At 34.4% G+C, this 19,912-nt stretch overlaps 1 protein-coding gene across 1 annotated transcript in view; it reads left to right on the top strand.

Moving 5' to 3' along the window:
- EPHA6 (EPH receptor A6) overlaps positions 1-19,912 on the top strand; it is an 863,031-nt gene that overhangs the window by 705,602 nt on the left and 137,517 nt on the right. Inside the window, exons 12-13 of the mRNA XM_032630346.1 lie at positions 346-471; positions 16,033-16,094. Of these exons, the coding sequence (XP_032486237.1) occupies positions 346-471; positions 16,033-16,094 (188 nt within the window). The remainder of the gene's footprint in view (positions 1-345; positions 472-16,032; positions 16,095-19,912) is intronic.

Here is a 19,912-nt window from a genome sequence, read left to right as displayed (position 1 = left end):
GCACAAATCCCAGATCCTATCGTGGCTATTTTCTGGGTATCTTTAGCTCATGTAGAGATGAATTCTGTATATATTCTGTCAAATGTAGATTTAGAAATTTCATCTGAACATTCTGATGCTTCTAAACCCTCTTTAATTGTAACTAGTTAAGAGTAACTTTCTTTTCAAAAAACTAGGTTTATTTCTTAAATTTGTGAATAAAAATGCATTCCATTCCTTTTAATTTCATAGCTTCCTTGTAAGGTTTGATTTCTTTGTTGATTATAGGTTTGTTCCAATTAAATGATCAACAACTTTTCCACAAAGAATACTTTTTGATTAATGTCAATTTTTATCTCTTAAAAGGATCCTTCCCGGCCATTGGGGTGGAAACGTTTTGCCCCAGCTTCCTGAGGGCAGGGTTTTTAAATAGCCTCCAGGCCCCGCATCCAGTGCCAGGGAGAGGATCTTTGCCCCCCAGGACTCCTGCTGGTAGGTATTTCAGGTGAATTTTTCTGCCACCATATACAGCAGTAGGATTGTGCTTACAATTGACAGAACAATACAGAAATAAATATTTCTAAAATATATTGTTGAACAGAAATGCAAGTAACTTTTTAAAATGCAGGAACCACATTTGTGATACCTAATGCTCTGAAAATAATATAAAGGAAGTAGAAGAAGGATCTGTAAACTGAGCACCCAATCAGCATAGTGCTGCCTCTTCTAGGAAAGCGTTGTCATAAATGAAAACTAGAGACCAGGTCCCAAATTTATAACTCAAGAATAAAACAGGGATGAACTTAAGCCACTTTACCACTTGGAACTGGCTAGAAAAAAGAATTTAAAACTGAGTGTTATTAACTGAAAAAGTAATTTTATATCTGAGTAAGTTTACAGAGATTTAAAGTTCCATTTCACTAAAGAAAAATTATTTGAAAAAAGGCCAGAAAGTAGCAAATCTGGAAGAAATTTTTGAGAAAGAAAATTAACATGCAGTTTTCCCTAAAAATATCAATCTGACCAAAGCCATATTTTATCAATGAGGAAAAACACAATAAAGGATATTGAGCATTTTAAAATGAAATTTCAAAGTTTAGTAAATCACTTTGTGTATTATCCTTGGTATTATTATAATCATAAATTATTTTACTCTTGTCATTTTGTAAAATATTCAGCTGTCTTCCTCCCTGGTACCTGAGGCATGCAAATCCAGTTTATATTTTATATGTGTTTAGCAAGAAGGAATTAGGATATTGATTCTTGGAGTTTTTATCGTAATTCTTGTGTTTCTTATCACAGTTAATACTTATGCTACAAATTGTGGTAATGACACCAATATTTTCAGGAGGGCTGGCCCAGACAGCAGAATAATGGAAACATTTGAAAAACTAAGAAATACAATGGAAACAAAATCCCATCATGCACATTTCTTGTTTTTCTTAGAAAAATTATTCCATCAAAGCCTAAAATTATTACACTGACATTTTTTCTTTGCCTTTCAGTTACCCTTGCCTACTTAGTTATAACATACAAAAAGTAACAACCATAAATATGCTTTAGTGTCATTTGGTTTTATCAATGGATAATTACTAAAGTGGTTTCAGACTTTGTAGCCAGCAATGCCACTGATAAGTAGGAACCAAAATTATATGAAATAAAAACTAGCAATTTTAATTCTAATGAGTGTTATGCCACCTTTTTTCTCCCTAGGAAAAAAAAATGGTATCAGTTGCACACGAATTTTATTGTTGGTGGTAGTAGTGATGGTGGTGTTGCAAATAAATGGAAATAAAAATCTATATAAACTGAGCTCTCAGAGTTAACTGCAAATATAAAAATATAGCATTCATGTCTATTAATATTTCAGTGACTGGAATTGAAGAGATGAACAGACGATTTGTAGTTTAATGACAAACTTAACTCTTAATGACAAATCTTGGTAGATTTAGGTATATTTGGCAGAAATGACATTACAAATCAGTAGTGACTTGAATTATTCAACATCACTGGTAAAAATGACAGCCCTTGTCATTTAGCCACTGAGCCTGATAGAAGTAAGATGGTGTTTCTATAACACAGACACAAAACAACTTTCCCGAGAGGGATCTAAAAGAACATCTAGCGCCCTCTTCTAGGCTTTAAGCCAGATTTGCCTCCAACCTTCATGGGAGAGAAAACCCAGTTCAGTTTCCATGACTTAAATACAAGTCAGGTGTAAAGCAATTGCTTCATAAAAAATGTATAGGGCTTCCCTGGTGGCGCAGTAGTTGAGAGTCCGCCTGCCGATGCAGGGGACACGGGTTCATGCCCCGGTCTGGGAAGATCCCACATGCCGCAGAGAGGCTAGGCCTGTGAGCCATGGCCGCTGAGCCTGCGCGTCCGGAGCCTGTGCTCCACGACGGGAGAGGCCACAACAGTGAGAGGCCCGCATACCGAAAAAAAAAAAAATGTATAGATCTAAACTTGTTCCCTCAAACTGAAATTAACTCAACTCACTTTTTCTGGCTTATATCACTTGGATAAGTGATCCCTGTACACTTTCTCTGGTACTTTTCAGTAATCACTGCTATGATTTCTAAGGTAATTTTTATCCTCTTCCATTCAACTATAGCTTATTTCCCAAGAATTCTCTTTATATTTTGTGTAAAGAGGAATGAAGCAATGATATGAGAAGTTTTTATTATTTCATATTAAAAAAAAAACAGAACCCTAAAGTATTTCTTTGCCACCTAATAGCTGAGTGACTCTTCAGATTTAGGACATCAATTTGAGAGTAGAAAGCACTTCCTTCCTTGACCTGTATCATGGTACCTTAAAAAGCTGGCCAAAGGCTGATGCCTACTGGGCAGAAATTAATTTGCTTTCTACCAATTGTTTATATGTTACAGTACTTTTAGGGTCTCATAAGACATTTGCTATGTCATTCAAGGAATCACAAAATCTGTTCTAATGATGGTGCTAATTTAGTTCCCAGTTACTTCCTTAATCAAATTTAAATGAGATACATGGTTATGTCTTATATAAAATAGTTTCTTTGCATTCATGTCACACTGTGCTATCAAGGAGCAATATTTTTGCGGTATGTATTTTTACACTAACTGCAATAATAAGAGAATCACTGAATCATGAGAACCAGAAAGCAGACAAGCCTGAAATCAGTATTTATGTAATTGTTGTCAATTATTTATATGACCTTTTACATTTCTAGAAAGGTCATAGTAAAGGGTTATTATTCTTAGTTTCAAATAGAGAAAAATACCAGGAAGTAATTGGCTGAAAGTTGAATAGCAAGTATATTCATATATTTATTGCAATGTTTTTCAAATAGTAGTCATCCAATGAAGTAGGAAAATCTCAGGAGAGAGAAGGCAGGAAGAGTGGGGAGGGGGGCTGAGAGAAGCAAAGAGGATGGAGAAAGAAAGGAGAAATTAGAAAGACATAAGTGAAATTATATTTTTTGAATCAAACTCTTCTCCATCGTATTCTTCCCTATTAAAATCAAATTCTGCCTCCTTGAAAAGAATTAATGTCCCTCTTGGAAATATGTTACCAGGTATATACCCTAAACTAAGCTTGCTCTCTTTGCTCTATCTAGTTATTTCTTTGATTTATTTCTATAATCAAACAGTATTTGAAAGTGGGTAGAACATTTTATATGCCATAGAGTATTGATTATACATAGGGTCTTAGACTGATGACTTATGACACCTTTGCCTTTACACATTTAGTGGCTTATATGCTTACCCTAAACAAAGAAAATCAGAGTAATAAAGGCATTGAGAAACAGAATTATGCACTGATAATGATGGTGTAATAATATATGGAAGTTGCACTGGTCCAGTCTTCCCTGTTACTTCACAGCAATAACTATCTGACATCATGTGATATCTTAAATTTACATAAGATCCAAACATTACAATGTGTCTTGAAAACTAGACTTATTTATAAAATATAAAGGCATATTCATTATACTCAGAAAGTAACATCTTAGGTTGAGTATGATTAGATCAAAAATTCTACCTTACATTTTTCTAGCAGTTTTCTGTCAGTTGTGGAAGACTTGATAATATTTTTCATTACTGAAGTAATTCATATGTATAGATTAGATTCTAGGCCAAACTCAGATATATGCCTTAAACTAAGAAGTTTTTCAGTTATAAGCAAAGCCTACAAAGGAGAAAAATAGGAAACAGGCAGCATGTGGGATATAGAAATAGATAAATTCTAAAAATAAAAATCAATGTTGAAGGTCTTCCTAATACTTCCTTTGTGGTTAGTCTTGGAAGCTCTTTAATTGTTGAAGGGATGTCCTTCTGAAACACCATCTTCGTTTGTCTACCTATGCTTTAAATATAATGCTATATATAAAACACCTCTTTTGACATTTTTACCTGAGCTGCTCTCTGTTGCATGCCATGTGTTAGGTTCAAGGTAAATGGCAAAGATGGGGTAAATAGCTCTCCTCACCTTCTTGCTTTGTCAATTTTGTGAGACTTCCTCACTGCTTACTCTGAATCAGTTTCAAAAATAAATGTGAACACGTGGGGACTCAAAAATCAGATTTGCAATTACTAGGTATATGATTAATAGTCATGTTTAATATTGTTTATTTATTTTTACCTTAGCAAAGAGATTTGAATGAGCCTTATACTCAAGTAGCCAGACTTTTTCATATCCTCACTACTGTCCCCCTGACTAGTAATGTTAAGATATGAATTCACAATCCAGTTTTCTATAAACCAGTAACAGATCCAACTAGGCCATTTCTATAGCAAAGGAGTTACAGTGCTAAGCCAATATAAAAATGTCTTCAAAGTCTATTGACAATGATTATCAGTATTTTCCTTTCCATATTTCATGTGAAATCCTATCTGATATGGAGTCTGGGCAAATATTGCATGCACTATTATCCAGTCAAAAAATTTTTTTATTGAGAAGGCATATAGTTTAGATATTAGAAATAAGCCAGGAAAAATAAATAAGGTTGAAGCTGCAGAGAATCTAGGATCTAGTGAGCATAATATTATCATATCTTGATGCATATAGAGGACTGCAGAAAAGCAATAATGCAAATACATTAGATAGCTAGTGGGAAGCAGCCGCATAGCACAGGGAGATCAGCTCCGTGCTTTGTGACCGCCTGGAGGGGTGGGATAGGGAGGGTGGGAGGGAGGGAGACGCAAGAGGGAAGAGATATGGGAACATATGTATATGTATAGCTGGTTCACTTTGTTATAAAGCAGAAACTAACACACCGTTGTAAAGCAATTATACTCCAATAAAGATGTAAAAAAAAAAAAAGTAAAAAGACTGGATGGCAGACTTTGAAGGAATATACAATGAGTTAAGGAAAACTCACATGAACTCAGTTTGCCAAGGGAAATCAACAGTGGAAAAGTATATACCTTTTAAATACAATCAAACTGCAGTTCAGAAAAATCAAAGTAAACCATTTCATTTCCTTGTATGTTCAGGCATCCTAAAAGAAAAGTCAGTAACTTTGTTTTCAATCTACAATTGAGCGTTTCAAAATTAATCACTTTTGACAGCATTTCTGCTTGCTAAAGTTCTCCTGAGGATAATTATTCTTTTTATATTTTTCTGTAGTATATATGGCAATTTGCTTTATTTTATCTTTAACAAATACTGTTGTAATAAATATACATAAAAGGTAAGATTTTGGTTTACTTTTTAAGTAAGAGGTCTTCAGGGGAAAAAAAAGACTCTTCTTTGATTTAAGGGTGTATATTTTATATATTTCTGCAGCTGAAATTGTTGCCAATTACCCTGAATAAGATGTGTGTAAGTGAGTGTTTTTGTGTGTACCTGCTTAAACCAAAAGCTAATTATAATAGGAATAGGATAAACTGGATTAAATGTGCGAAGTAAGGTCCTGAATAAATGATTCAAAATGTAAGCTGTGGTGAAAAGAGAAACCTTCATCTCAATTCTTAACTCCTGGTTTCTTTATTCCTTGCCATTTGTGTGATTTCAAGCCCCAGTAAGCCCTACCCGATACTTATCTGCACAGTTGTGTCTCCTGGAGAACTCTTCTCCTTGAAAGTTTGTTCAGCTGCAGACTTCAGAAGGAAATCCTGTAAACTGCAACTATTTGAAAACTAGGGTAGGGACTCTGAAGCAGGGTCAGACAGGAACCCAAGATTATTCTATTTCAGGCCTGTGGAAAGGCATAGAGAAGAGACGGTCACTGATAAAATGACAAAGGGAACATACCCAGCCAACAGAAGCACAAGGAAGGTGACATGAGTGACTGTATTTCTAGTTATACACCCATAAACAACCCCCTTCAAGTATTTGCGACACTGTTGTTGCTAGGTTAAAGTTACTTAAAAACACTTTTGGGCATATATTGGTAGATTCCAAAACCAGTGCAAGAAGGTCTAGCCGGATAACATTAAGATTGTGTTCAGTCTGCTTCCTCTGTTGCTTAAAAGCCAGTGAATTCCAAAGAGCATGCGTGTCATCTTTTGGTTCTTTGGCTTACTTGAGGAGAAATACACAAGAGGTTAGAAAAGAATTAAAACCTAAATTTAAGACAACTTGAAGATATCATTTGGAAAAAGAAAAAGATGGGAACACATACAAAATGAAGCTGTAATTTGAACCTTCAAGTATCATTCAGTTTATAAAAACTTTAATCAGTTGCAGGGTCTATGAGTTTAAGGGCTTCTAGGGACCGACGGTCATGATGTTGTCGTACAGGTCATAGACTCAGATTCCTTATGGATTATACTTTGTTTCTTGGCCAAAAATAACATAGACTCTCCTTTCCAAGAAAATGGACATACGATCATATAAATAAATGTTTGTATACAATTTCAGGAGGTCTCTGGACACCCTGAAGTCCATCAATGAAGAATTTCAGATTATTAAAAACTCAGTGTTCTATATATAAAGTTATGTTTTAAGACATCGTGAACAGCAGCATCTTTATGTAAGACTGATAGTGCATTTAAAAGAAAAAAGGAAACAAAGCAGCAGGATGCATTTGATATCAAGCTCCCGAACATTTACAGAGAATTTCTATTTGTTTCCTACCAGAAAGACATGAAAAATCTTAAAAGAGCCTTTAAGTAATCTCCAGATTCTTTTTACTAGTTCTTTTTACTTTCCTATTTTCAGATTCCATAAATAGTTTTAGCCTTTGACTTTCGCTCTTCTTTCTTATTAGCATAAATGTTTCTTTTATCTAAAGATCATTTCAATAAGTTTGAATCTTAAAAATCCAGACTTTATATATATGACAATTTAAATTCTCAGTTGAGAACATATATCTACCTGCTAGGGACGTTCATGATTTATTATTACAAATTATACCATCTGTTTTCGTCCTATTCAAAGAAACTATCAACACTTTCAAAAGATTCATCCAGGAGCCATTGTCTTCTCCCAAAGAAAAATTCAGAGAAACTTTACACAGCTTGCGAAAGCTTAGTCTCCATGTGAGTCAGTATTTAATCTTTGTGTTGGTTGGAACTGTTGTGTTGGTGTGTTTTCACCTTACTGGAAAACATGATAAGAAACTGAGCTGCTTAAATGCCTCTCGCTCTTTCACAGGGCAGCATGCTTGCCCTTCTGGGCTGCTGGGCCATTTAAGAACATAAGAAAAGTGGGGAAAGACCATAACTGTTGTAAAACACATCTCATCTCAGCATTCATTCTTTTGCATTGTAAGACAAAGCACAGTGGAAGTTGCCCTGTGGCACAATGTTAACTTTTCATAGTTCTATTCACAGAGGTCTTACAAAAAGTGTATTTAGCAAAATTGAACATTAACAAAAAAGTTAAATCCTTTGTAAGAATTGCAGAAAAGATTCAAAACTAAGTAGTAACTTTCCTGGGGGGCAGGGAAAAGAAAAGTAGTTGGTAGTTTAATTTACATCATATGTATGATTCATTTAACAATGTTTTCTCCATTATAATTAAAATCTCACCATAAATAACCTATGCAGTTAGGATTAAATATATCCTGTCCAGAGGTTTGTTTGATTTTTAAATCTTCTGTTGATTTTCTTTTGATTAGTGAATAATACAAAAGACCAAAAGGCTGAATATTTGATCATTTATGTAATCACAGCACACTTTTGAAGCCAGAAGTAAAGCACAACATTTGAAACACTACTGGAAAATATGACACTTTCTTCCCAAAGCTTCAGGGCTCTTTCTGAAAACATTCCTTTGTATAGGAAACTTAAGATCATTATCATAAACTGATGTTTAAGCGATGGGGAAAGCAAAATCTAAAGGCTATTCCAGCAAGTTTCCTTAGCACACATTTCCTGTTTATATAGATTATCATAAGGCTTTATGGAGCTTTAAAATCCTAGAACTTCTCAAGGACAAAACATCTTTGGCAGCAACACAATGCCCAGTCCATAATGGCTTTCCCAGATGTGTTTCTAAGATGAGGCACAGAGATTTGGGATGATGCTTCATGTACTCTAAATTACTAATGGAGACCCAAGTATTATCTGGGGATATGACAAGATGGACAAGCATTCAGACTCTGGAGCCAGATTGCCTGGCTTCGAGCCCTGGTTCTGCCAATTGCCCAGTGTGTATCCTTGGACAAGTTCCTTAAACTCGCAGTACATCCGTAATCGTATCTGTTAAATTGAACTAGTGACTATACTCACCACAGGGGTTGGTGTGAGGATTAAATGAGTTAACACATGTAAAGCCCTTAGAACAATGTCTGGCACACTGAAAAACTTATTTTTTAAGTCAGTTATTATTACATATGTGCTGATTTAGATGTAGTATCTATTTTTTAATTACCCACACAAAAATTTTTCACAGAAACCAAGAACAAAAGCGGCATAAAATTATTTATTTGACATGCAGTTTAATGTGGTTTTGAAAAACTTAGCACGTATTTCCTGTTTCATGTCTATGTTTTGAACATTTCAGAGTATTTCAAGTCATGAGAATTCTCTGATATGTTCATTATTCATTGCTACCTAGTGGTAATTAAACTATAGATTATTGTATAATCAATTATTTCTTTCATAATAACCGGAAATCTAAAAGTCACAAATCAACTAATTTCAATGCATGTGCTTTTAATTTGATCATTATCACATATTACTTTTATACATGTGGATGTAATAAAAAAATCAAGAAAGCCATTCTTAAAAACATGTTATTAAAATTTTGCAATATTGTTAGTGTCTTATGTTGAAAACCACAGTCTAACATCAGGCATCTTTGGCAGTAACTTTCATTGCCAACAAGACACTTCTAGTTAAAGAGAAATCTTTTTGCCCGTATGTAATTTCCAGTAGAAAAAGTGCAGTACTGAATATTACTGAAGTTAATTGATACAGACGGTATGCCACTGCTTTCTGGAACTGTCAGGAAAATTATGTTTCATTTCTTTAGCCTCACATCTTAGATTTACTCTAAAACAAATCTAGAAGTGCCACTGTTTTCATAAATGCAAATCAACCCTCCTAATTTCTGCTCAGCTGTTTTATCACAGAATAAAATAATTTATTCTTCAGCATTGATCCAAGGTTATTTGGCTCACTTCTGAATTTAGGAAGCAAAATAAAGAAATTAAGAGAAAGCATGGAACCAAATTAACAATAATTATTATATAGATTTAGGAGTGTCAAATAGTTCTAAAATCAATTCCAGAGCAATCTAAGGTATATTGGTAGAAGTCCAAATTTGTAAATAGAGTACAGAAGACACAAGATGACTTTTTAGATAGGAATAAGAATCTACTTCCTACAGAAGCTATTTCTAAGAAACTCTATATTATAGTATGGTATTTAAAGTAAGAAAATACCCGTTTTGATTATTTTACTCTAGGAGAAACCATCTTGTTCTTCAAAGCAACTTCAAATCTATTGATTTCAGGTGTAAAGAATTTAAGTGGACCTTTGAGACAGTCAGGAGAATTCCTAAATATATTGATCTTAGTCATTTTCAGTAATGAAACTTCTTCACTCTGAAAAACACTTCTTAGCTTAGGGTTCAACATCTAGTCAGTAAGGTAAGATATAATACTCACATTTACTCATTCGTTCTTTAAGCTGTTATTGGGTGGATTGATGTTGATAGTATCAGGTACTATTCTCTGTGCTGTAAACTCATTATCTCATTTAATCCCACACCTCACTCAATGGAGAAGGTGGATTAACACCTCCTCCACAGTGACTTAATCTATCTCATGAGATGGAGGAGGTATTATTATTATGTAAAAATATACAAATGAGGAATGTATATAGTGTACAAATGAGGAGACTGAAGCAGTGAGGTAAGTGAGTTATGAAAGGTCACTTGCCCCAAGTGGAAGAGTCTTCAATAGCATGCGACCTGACTCTAATCCCACATCTTCTAACTGCACTGTGCTGACCACACAAGGCGTAAGGTAGTAAATCGTCCCAATTTGCCTGGGACACAAGGATTTCAGTGATAAAACAGGGAATTAACTGTATCATATAAAAGATGTAAATAGCAGTTATTTTTACTTTGCCGTAAGATATAAAAGAATCTTTATGTCAATGCCAAAGTCCAGTAAAATATGGAAATGATCCATTTTTATAAAACTATTTTTTTTTACATAGTGAACAATTGTAATAAGAAGGGGGAAGCAGATAACCACGCCCAAAAGGGAAAGAAAGTAAAGGTACACCAACATTTTTGAGCGGCAACTATTGCCAGACTCTGTGTCAATTATACGTTTTTTCATCTACTTCTTTGAAAAATCACATATAGTATGTAATATTATCCTCATTTTATAGATGCAGAAACTGAAAGAGCTAAAATAACTTGCCCAAGATCATGCAGGTAGCATAGCTAGAATTGGAATTGTTTTTTTCCTCAAAACCATATATTTTATACTACAAGTAATTTAGGATTAAAGTCTATTGATTTGCCATTCTGTTATTTCAGTAACTCTGCTCTAGGCCTAGAATTATCCTTAGGAAACATCTTTATTTGTGTGTTCCTTCTGGCATTCCAGTCAAAAAAAATTAAGTTGAGTACCTCCTCTGTGCTATATGTAGCTAGTGAACTTACAGAGAAGAATTAAGCACCAGTCCTGACCTCAGCAGCATTTTAGAGTAGAAGGCAGACACCTTTGTAGTTAGTATCAATGCCATACCTAATAAGTGTTATACAATTGTTTAAGATGTAAATGGAAGAAAAAGTAAACCATCAAAGTCATCCTAAAACAAAAAGTGATTCACGGGAAAGTTGACCGTGGAGATGGTATTTAAGTTCTTTTTTTTATTTGTAAGTATATGATTTTACCAAATGAAGACAGTGAGAAGGCAGTCTTCCAAAGAGAAGAGGAAGGTCCAAGTAAAGTCGTACTTAGGGAATTCTGAGTCCCCTAGAGAATTTGAAAAACAGGAGGTGGGGAACTGGGGCTGTAAAAGCTGACATGGAAACAAAGGTAAAGATTGTGAAGGAATGTAATTGCCAAGCAGTTTAGACCTTAATCCTGAAGAAAACAATACAATATGTAAAGCAGTCTTTAAAGGAGGGATGAGACATTAGTCCTTTATAGTAATTGTTTACTTATTTCTATTCCCCTTTCCACTATACACTCCATGAGAGCAGGATCTTGTATTGATTGAGGATGTTTCTTTAGAAACCAGAAGAGTACTTGATGCATAGTAGGCATTTAAATATGTATATCTGCTGTATCACTGAATGTTTAAAATAATGATTATACAAGCATTAACAGGCACAACCAGTAAACGATTATTGTAATACGTCAAGAGAAAACAAAGGCAGAATGTGGACAGTGATGATAGGTTTTGTATAGAATCAGCACCACTTAACAACTTATGGACTAATAAGGGTTTGATTAAGTGGGAAATCCAATATTACAATAGGGTTTCAAACCTGGGTAATTAGATGGATGGTGGTGTCTTAACCAAAACAGAAATAGAGGAGGAAAGAAGTTTCAAGGGAAATCTTTTTAAGTTTGTATTTGAATTCACTGAAAATAAGATTCATTTGGGACATGATCTGATAATCATCAGGCAACAGTGTTAAGAGGAAAACAATCCTCCAATTTTACTTCTTGTGAATAAAAATAATTATTTAATATATAAATTTGTTCAAATTTGTGTCATCCATATCTCTTGAATGCCTTAGAGGGATAAGAAAACTATTTCATTTATTATGAAATCCATTTGAGATTATAATTATAATTCACTATCAGTACAGCGGAAACAGGGAGTAGAAATAAATTAAATAACTGGCTCAAAAAGTCCTGAATTACAACTTGGGAGGAAGAAAATACAGGCAACCTGTCAATTCAAATTATTGCCATAAATTTCGTTACCTATTAGACAAAATATAGACGTGTTATAACATTAAATAAACTAGATTGATTTAAATCTGTGATAGAGTTTGGGGGTTGTTGAGATTTTTTTGGGTTCTTGATATGACTGACTACACATTAGAAATTGCCAAACTGATAACAAAACACTACATCCAGCACAAACTCATTACTTACGTGAAAATGTTGAATCTGTAATCTCCTTTCAGAGTCTTCTCTGAGGCCAAAAAAGGTGGGCACTGTTTCACTCACAAAATATTTTCCCCAGAATTTCCCTGGAACATTTAAAGAATACCTCTCTTTTGTTTCCTTTAACAACAACACAAGAATAGCCTTATCATTATCTGTTTTCTCAATACCTATATCAAAATCATCATAAGTATTGAGAAGCTGCAAACTTGAAAAAGATTCATTTGTTAATAGTCTATAAAAGTCTCAGTTAAAGAAAATTATTGTTCTCTATAACAGAAAAAGATGATATGGCATTTTGTGATTCATTGCATTCAGAATATAAGTGATTTCTTATCGAATCTTGATTCTAATGCAGTTTAAAATATCCATAACAGTATCTGGGCTATTCATGAAGGAAAACCAAAGAACTTCACTTTTCGTGTGACTTGTAAAAGTATTTCTGAAGATCTCTTCAACTGATGAGGCTTCTAAGAAAGATCTGGGGATTTTGAGACTTGACTAACATTTAAGAATCCTGGAGCTTGTCCATTGACTCCAGTACAATGCAAATACCAGGCTAATCCTGTGACATGAGGCACTTAGGGTAACTGGCTAAAACTGTAAAACTGGAAATAAGCTGAAATATTTTGAAAATATAAAAAAAAGAGAATCACATCCAAATGTATTTTCTAAGAGCAAAAGTACAATATATAATTTTTACATATTTAAAAATAACACAGAAAAAGCACTGTTACCAATGGACTTCTCACACCTAACCACATATTTGAAGAATATCACCCTAACTTTCATAATTTCCCTCATACCTATCTACTTTCTTGATTATAAAATGTAATCGTGGACTGTAAGCTTGTAATCTTCACAGTGTATCTAACTTCCCTGTAGAAAACCACTAGGAAACAAATTACAGGTTAGATACCAGCGATATTCCAAAAAAAATAACTCCTTAGTTTAATAACACTTGCTTTCAAATGATGCTACTGAACAAACTACAAAAGACTCAGAGCTCAGGCGTGAAACTTTTAATTTACAAGTAACTGGGGGAGTCTTCCTTTGACTCTTTACTATCTTTAATGAGAAGATGAAACTTCTCACTGATGAATTTTAAGATTGTATAAAGTATCTCCCAAAGAGATACAGATAGCACTAATTTCAAAGTACTTTGTATTCACATAAATTAGAATCTTGCTGAAGTACTTCAGTGTTACTCTCTTAGGAATTGTGAAACTGATGAGAAAAATCAATTTGTTTCTATGAAGCACCTACTCTGCTCAGCTCTATGGGAGATGACCTTGAGAAACCCAGTGAATGGTGATACAAAGCATCTGTGGGAAGATGAGGGAAAAAAACAACCTAATACAAAACCAGGCACACATTTCATAATGCAGACAATAGATGTGATGGGAGTGCAATCATAGGAAATGGCTGTGGGAGACTTTCGTGGAGGAGGTGCAGTGTATAAATTCTAGGGAGATGTGAGTGTGATTAGGGAAAGAAGCAAGTTGCCAGATAATCCTGGCAGGGGAATACCAAAAGGAAAGGCAGAAGGAGACAGGATTGAATAAGTATAGGTGATAATGACAGTTGATGAGGCAGTAGATGATAAGGTTAGTTAGGAGAGAAGAGGTCCATCACTGGAGAGGATTGCCTAACAGCATGGGCCTCACAGTTCTTATCTATAAATCATGTCTGAGAGGCACCTTTGGCATAAAGGTTAAGAGCTTAAACTCTGAGACAGACTGCTTGACATGGCCACTTAGTAGCCATTTGATTTGGGGCAAGTAGTTTAATTTACTATGCCTCAATTTCTCTATCTGTGTAACAGGGATAATAATAGTATTCCTAGGGAATGTCAGGGTTTTTTTTAATATATTTTTATTTATTTTAAAATATATTTTTAGAAAACTAGATTTGTTTCTCTGACAGCAATGGTCAAGATAGATTGAAGAGGTGTGATTATGAAAGAACCTGGGCAGTCATCGTAATAACCCAAATTTTCCCCTTAACATCCATAATCCATTATCATTCAAACTGGAAGAGTGGACTCATAATTTTTAGTTTTCCCTACCTTGCTAACCAAGCATTTGCATCAAGCTCCTGTCTGCAAGCTCTCTGAAACCCATGGCCAAATAAAAGATTTCATGACAAACTTCCAGATTTAAAACCCGGATCTTCTAGATCCCTGCCTACAGTAGTGCTGACAGTTCCTTTGACCTCAATATTTTCTGATATAGTTTTTTCTTATCTGTATTTGGGTGAAATTAATGACTTTTAGGAACATTATAGAAATCTGACAAAATGGAAAACTTCTTTGGGTTCTAATTCTATGCATGATAAATTGGGAACTTTATTGCTACATTTAACCTTTACCACATCTTTCTTTAAAATACAGATTCAAATGTAAAATCTAGCATTTGCAGACATTGTACTAATTTGTTCCAGTCACCCTTTGTAACCCTCAAGGCTTTAGGTTCATAAAAGGGATAAGAATTACAATATGACATCTAATATTTCCGTCACTGGTACACATAATTTCTTTCCAGATCTTCTTTGTGCTCATGAGGAAAAACTCTGTGCACAGTGCATATTGAATTGCTAAAAATTCCAATGAGAAGCGAGAAATATAGAAGTAAAAAGTAAATATGTCATACATGTTTATTTCAGGTAAATATCATTTTCTCTCCCTAAAATGACTTTATCTTTTAAACTCGGGCAATTGAGCAGAACAAATAGATTCTTTTCTTTGAAACAAATCAGTTACTTATGTCAAATATTCTATCTAATAGAGGTGTATTGGGAACTGTAACAATTGCAAATAGATATGAAATAAATGATGTTCAGTTTCTGATTTTAGCTTCTGCACTAGACTATGAAATCAGAAGTTACTTATTTTTCATGTACTGCCATCATTGTTCTGTTGATCTAATCTATGTCCAATAAAGAGATGATCAAGAACTACTACAGGTCCCACCAACTTTGTAGCATTCATCAATCTACTGACGTTTTTCTACTTAAAAGCCCTTAAAAGTAGACTATGACTGATGGTTTATAATTTCTTAAAGAGAATTCATGAATTTCTCCTTTCTGCTTTGCCTTAGGAATATTTCAGAAATGCCCGGTCTAATGTAATTCAGCCATAATAACTGCATCACTGGAGGAGAAGTACCACAACTGCCAAAGCAGCTACAGTAACTGCTTAAACCCTGACTTTAGCTTGTTGATTGCCTTTTAAGGAAAAGCTCAGGACAAAAAGAACATAATCTGAACAAGTGATTGCAGGGCTTTAGAAAAGGAAGTGCTTAATTACTTAGTAATTCATATTGTAATTCATGTTCTTTTTATGAACTCAAAGGAAATAATGCTATAAAGAAACGGAGAAATGTGTATGTTTAATGTGTTTATAGAAGCGTGTTGGAAAATGAAGTTCCTATTAATAAAATACAAATAATTTAGCTGCCACAGCTGGAAATCTCTAACTGCAGCACATATTTCTGTAATTGCTGTAATTCTTATGTGTTCTCTTGTTCTCTTTGCAGGCAGACCAGTAATGATTGTGGTGGAATATATGGAGAATGGATCCCTAGACTCCTTTTTACGGGTGAGGTGTTCTTTTCTGATGGCATTTAAATAAGCTATTCTGAGTTCTATATTTAAAACATTTATCATAAATTAATTTTTGCATACTGTTATTCATGGATTTTTCCATGAAGAATAGCAGGATTTTCTCTAGGGTGTGTTTCTCTGATACTGTGATACATTAGAGTGTTACTGAGAGGATGGGGGGAATATATACACATGAGAATATAATTGATTTCTCCTATAAATTCACGTGCCATATTAATTATACATATTTCAAATGATGTTATAAAGAAAGAGATTAAATGAAATTCAGTAGCTTCACATAGCCTGTGTGAAGCAACTGAGTTTTATTTTGCTTTATCACATTTAACTAGTTAGTAGGATATTTTATGCATTATCTATAATCTGAACCCTTTAAATTGATGTATATTTACCAATAATGACTCAAGTTCATATCAGAAAATGGATTTTATCAGCTTTGTCCTTCTTAAGTTCGTTGGCTGACTATTTAGAAAACAAAAAGAGAAAGAATGAAACTGGCTGAGATTCGTTTTAGAACAAAAATTTTTAAAGCACTCTTTTTAAGTGACTTATCCTTGAAAGTATGGTATATACAAAAATCATTTGTTTTATATAGTGGTACAGAATAACACAGCTGAGAAGGTACCATGAAGTTATAATTCAAAATGTGTTTATAATATTTTTAACATTTAAAAAGCCAATGTATGCTACAAAAATATTCATTGATATTGGAAAAAACAGAAATATTAGAAAAGTCACTATTTTGCATCCCCAGCAGAGGTCACATATGTGCATGTCACTGTATTCCTTAATATATATTTACCTACAGAGACATAGCCAATTTTCTTATAAAATGACTGGACTTTTGCTATTTGAAATGTGTTATATGTTTTTCTTCATTTTTTATGGGAATAAACAATCTCAAGCATTCTTTCTTCACTTCATTTTTTGCTCAGTGTTATTTGGACAAGTTCTGTGTGCATCTTACCTCTCTCCCTTGATCTCATTTTCGTTTATTTTTCTTGATCCCATGCCCTCTTCTTCCAACTGCTCTCAATATTAGCAGTGATAATATATTTATACTGTGACTGGACTTGATGTCCAGATTCAATGCCAGAAGCTGAATTCAGCAAAATTGTCGAGTTATTATCGAGCAGTACTCTTCACAGAATGCATACCCTCAACCAAGTATGCTCTTTAAGGCAAAATGAAATTCATAGGTGTTTAGGGACGTGAACTATTTGTTCTTTTCTGTAGCCATTCTCAGAATGTTATTTTATAGCTTGTATCCATTTCTCCTGTAAATGTGCTAAATTACTTTAGGATAATTTTTTAGGACCACCTATAGTACTTGAAATGCATATATACTTATGCCCTCCCATTATGTTTATCCAGAAACTAATTTTTATCAGATACATATCAAAATGACTTATTATCTAATGGCGCTTCAGATAGGATTTTTTATTTACTATATCCTAGAGCTGAATATAATGGCAAATAATGTAACAAGACACTCATTTAAATTGCTGCTGAAAAATGGGTCAAATGACTGCCACGAGCAAATTAGGAGAGAAATGTTAGCTTCAGATATACTTTTTATCCTGCTGAATCATCAATCAATTAAAACATGTTATAAAGAAAAGATAATATAAGTAAAATATTTACTTAAAAACATCCTACCACATGTTTATAAGTGGTATGTTTCATGATCTAAGATTTAAAAACTAATATTTTTCAGCTCTTATGCACCACGTAGGTTAGACACAATACAATCTGGGAAAGAATAAATGTTCAAATAATGGTGGCTACCACTACTAATACTATGAGAATCTTAACATATATTATCTCAGTTCGTCTTGGCTCTGCCACTTACTGGCTGTGTGACCTTGTGACTTGAGCAAGTGACTAACTTCTCTGTGCCTGTTTATTCATCTATAAAGTGGGAATATTAACTGTATCCACTTCATACAATTGTTACAAGGATTGAGTTGATTATTGTAAAGCATATAGAATAATGGCTGACACATTGTAAAGGGTGGAGCGAGGATTGAAACTCAAGTCTCTGAATGCAAAAGCCATGTTCTCATACACTTTGAATTCTATCTTTTTATTAAATTACTTATGACTTCTTATAAGTCCACTACCATCTTCCCATGGGGTCTTGGGTCCCCTCCTCACATAGAATTTCTATTAAAATAAAAATCATATGAATAGGATAAAAAAACATAGGGCCAATACTCCCTTTTTACTCTTCTATAGGATTCTTACTTTCTTTGTAATCATATCTCTTATATCCCAGAAGCTCAAAGTGCTTTATAAACTTTAGGTCAATAGCAGATATTCAACTCCCCACGGCAAGCAGAAATAAAATATATAAATATATATATCCCACAAATTCTGAAAAGTGAAGTCATTTTTCAAACTACTGCTTCAGAATTTGATAATCGCAGCTTCTGTTAGCACAGAGAGGAGGAAGTGGCTAAGTGCACGGCACAGTAGGGGAGCCATCCATGGCTCATTAATAGCGTTCTGTGCTTACTGGAGCTGGAAAAGATTTCCCTTGGTCTCCCACACTACTTGAAAATCACTTCAATTCACTGTTCTGTATGACAGAGTGGTAGCAAACGAAGTACAAGATTACAATCTAGTGCCAGCAGCAGTGGCTGGCTGGCTGTGATATTGCACCAAATTCATAAATCTACTGTTTGGATCCTTGCGGACATTCCTCCAGATATATATTAGCAGGGAGAGTGTGGCGTGGTTAAGTAAGTATGTGTGTGTGTAAGTGTGTATGTGTGTGTATATGTGCACGTACGTGTGGAAAAAGGGAGTGGGTAGGTACATAAGTATGTATGTGTTTTAAATTTTAAACTAAAATGCAACCTGACTTAGCAAGCGGAGCATCAGCCTAACTGCCCAGAAGATATGACCTCACTGATGTGCAGGTTTTCCTAACTTTTCCAAGGAAATACACTAGTGTGAATGAATGCAGTCTTGACCATTATCCCTGTACATTCTCTCTCCATCTATACATATGGATTTCATAAACACTTTTTGTGGCGGCACTTACCTGGCAACTGCTTATCCCTAAATCTTTGGACCTCCATTTTTATAATATTAACTAACAATCCAAATAAAAATAGTTATAAATTACTTTAGAAATTTGAGATATCATGTGTCAAGCACAAACAATTTATTCCTTTATTTTATAACATTTGTTGAATGTGGATTTGTTTATTATATCACAAAACTCAGTTATACAAAAATACAACACCACTGGTTTCAGTTCAAGAGGATATATTGTGTTCAGCATCTTGCTCCCATCTCAAAACCTTTTTTTTTTTTTTTTTTTTTTTTTTGCGGTACGTGGGCCTCTCACTGTTGTGGCCTCTCCCGTTGCGGAGCACAGGCTCCAGACGCGCAGGCTCAGCAGCCATGGCTCATGGGCCCAGCCGCCCCGCGGCATGTGGGATCTTCCCAGACCGGGGCACGAACCCATGTCCCCTGCATCGGCAGGCGGACTCCCAACCACTGTGCCACCAGGGAAGCCCTCTAAACCTTTGACATAAGAGAAAAAGATATACATACATTACTTATAAAGCACAATCACATAAGCAAGTGAGAAAGTGTCATCCAGAAATAATAACAAGAAATACATTGGAGAAATTAATAAAGACAAAAAGCAAACAGAATCAGATTGTGTAAGGAAACTGCCAACAGAATCAGATTGAGTAAGGAAACCATAGCCAAAAACACACTCAGGAAAGGATGTTTGAGAGCAAGGGGAATATGTGGAAGGTAGTGCTACCAACTGAA

Source organism: Phocoena sinus, chromosome 4 (assembly GCF_008692025.1).
Source record: "Phocoena sinus isolate mPhoSin1 chromosome 4, mPhoSin1.pri, whole genome shotgun sequence".
Classification (NCBI taxonomy): Eukaryota; Metazoa; Chordata; class Mammalia; order Artiodactyla; family Phocoenidae; genus Phocoena; species Phocoena sinus.
This window is presented reverse-complemented; position numbering and strand designations above follow the sequence as displayed.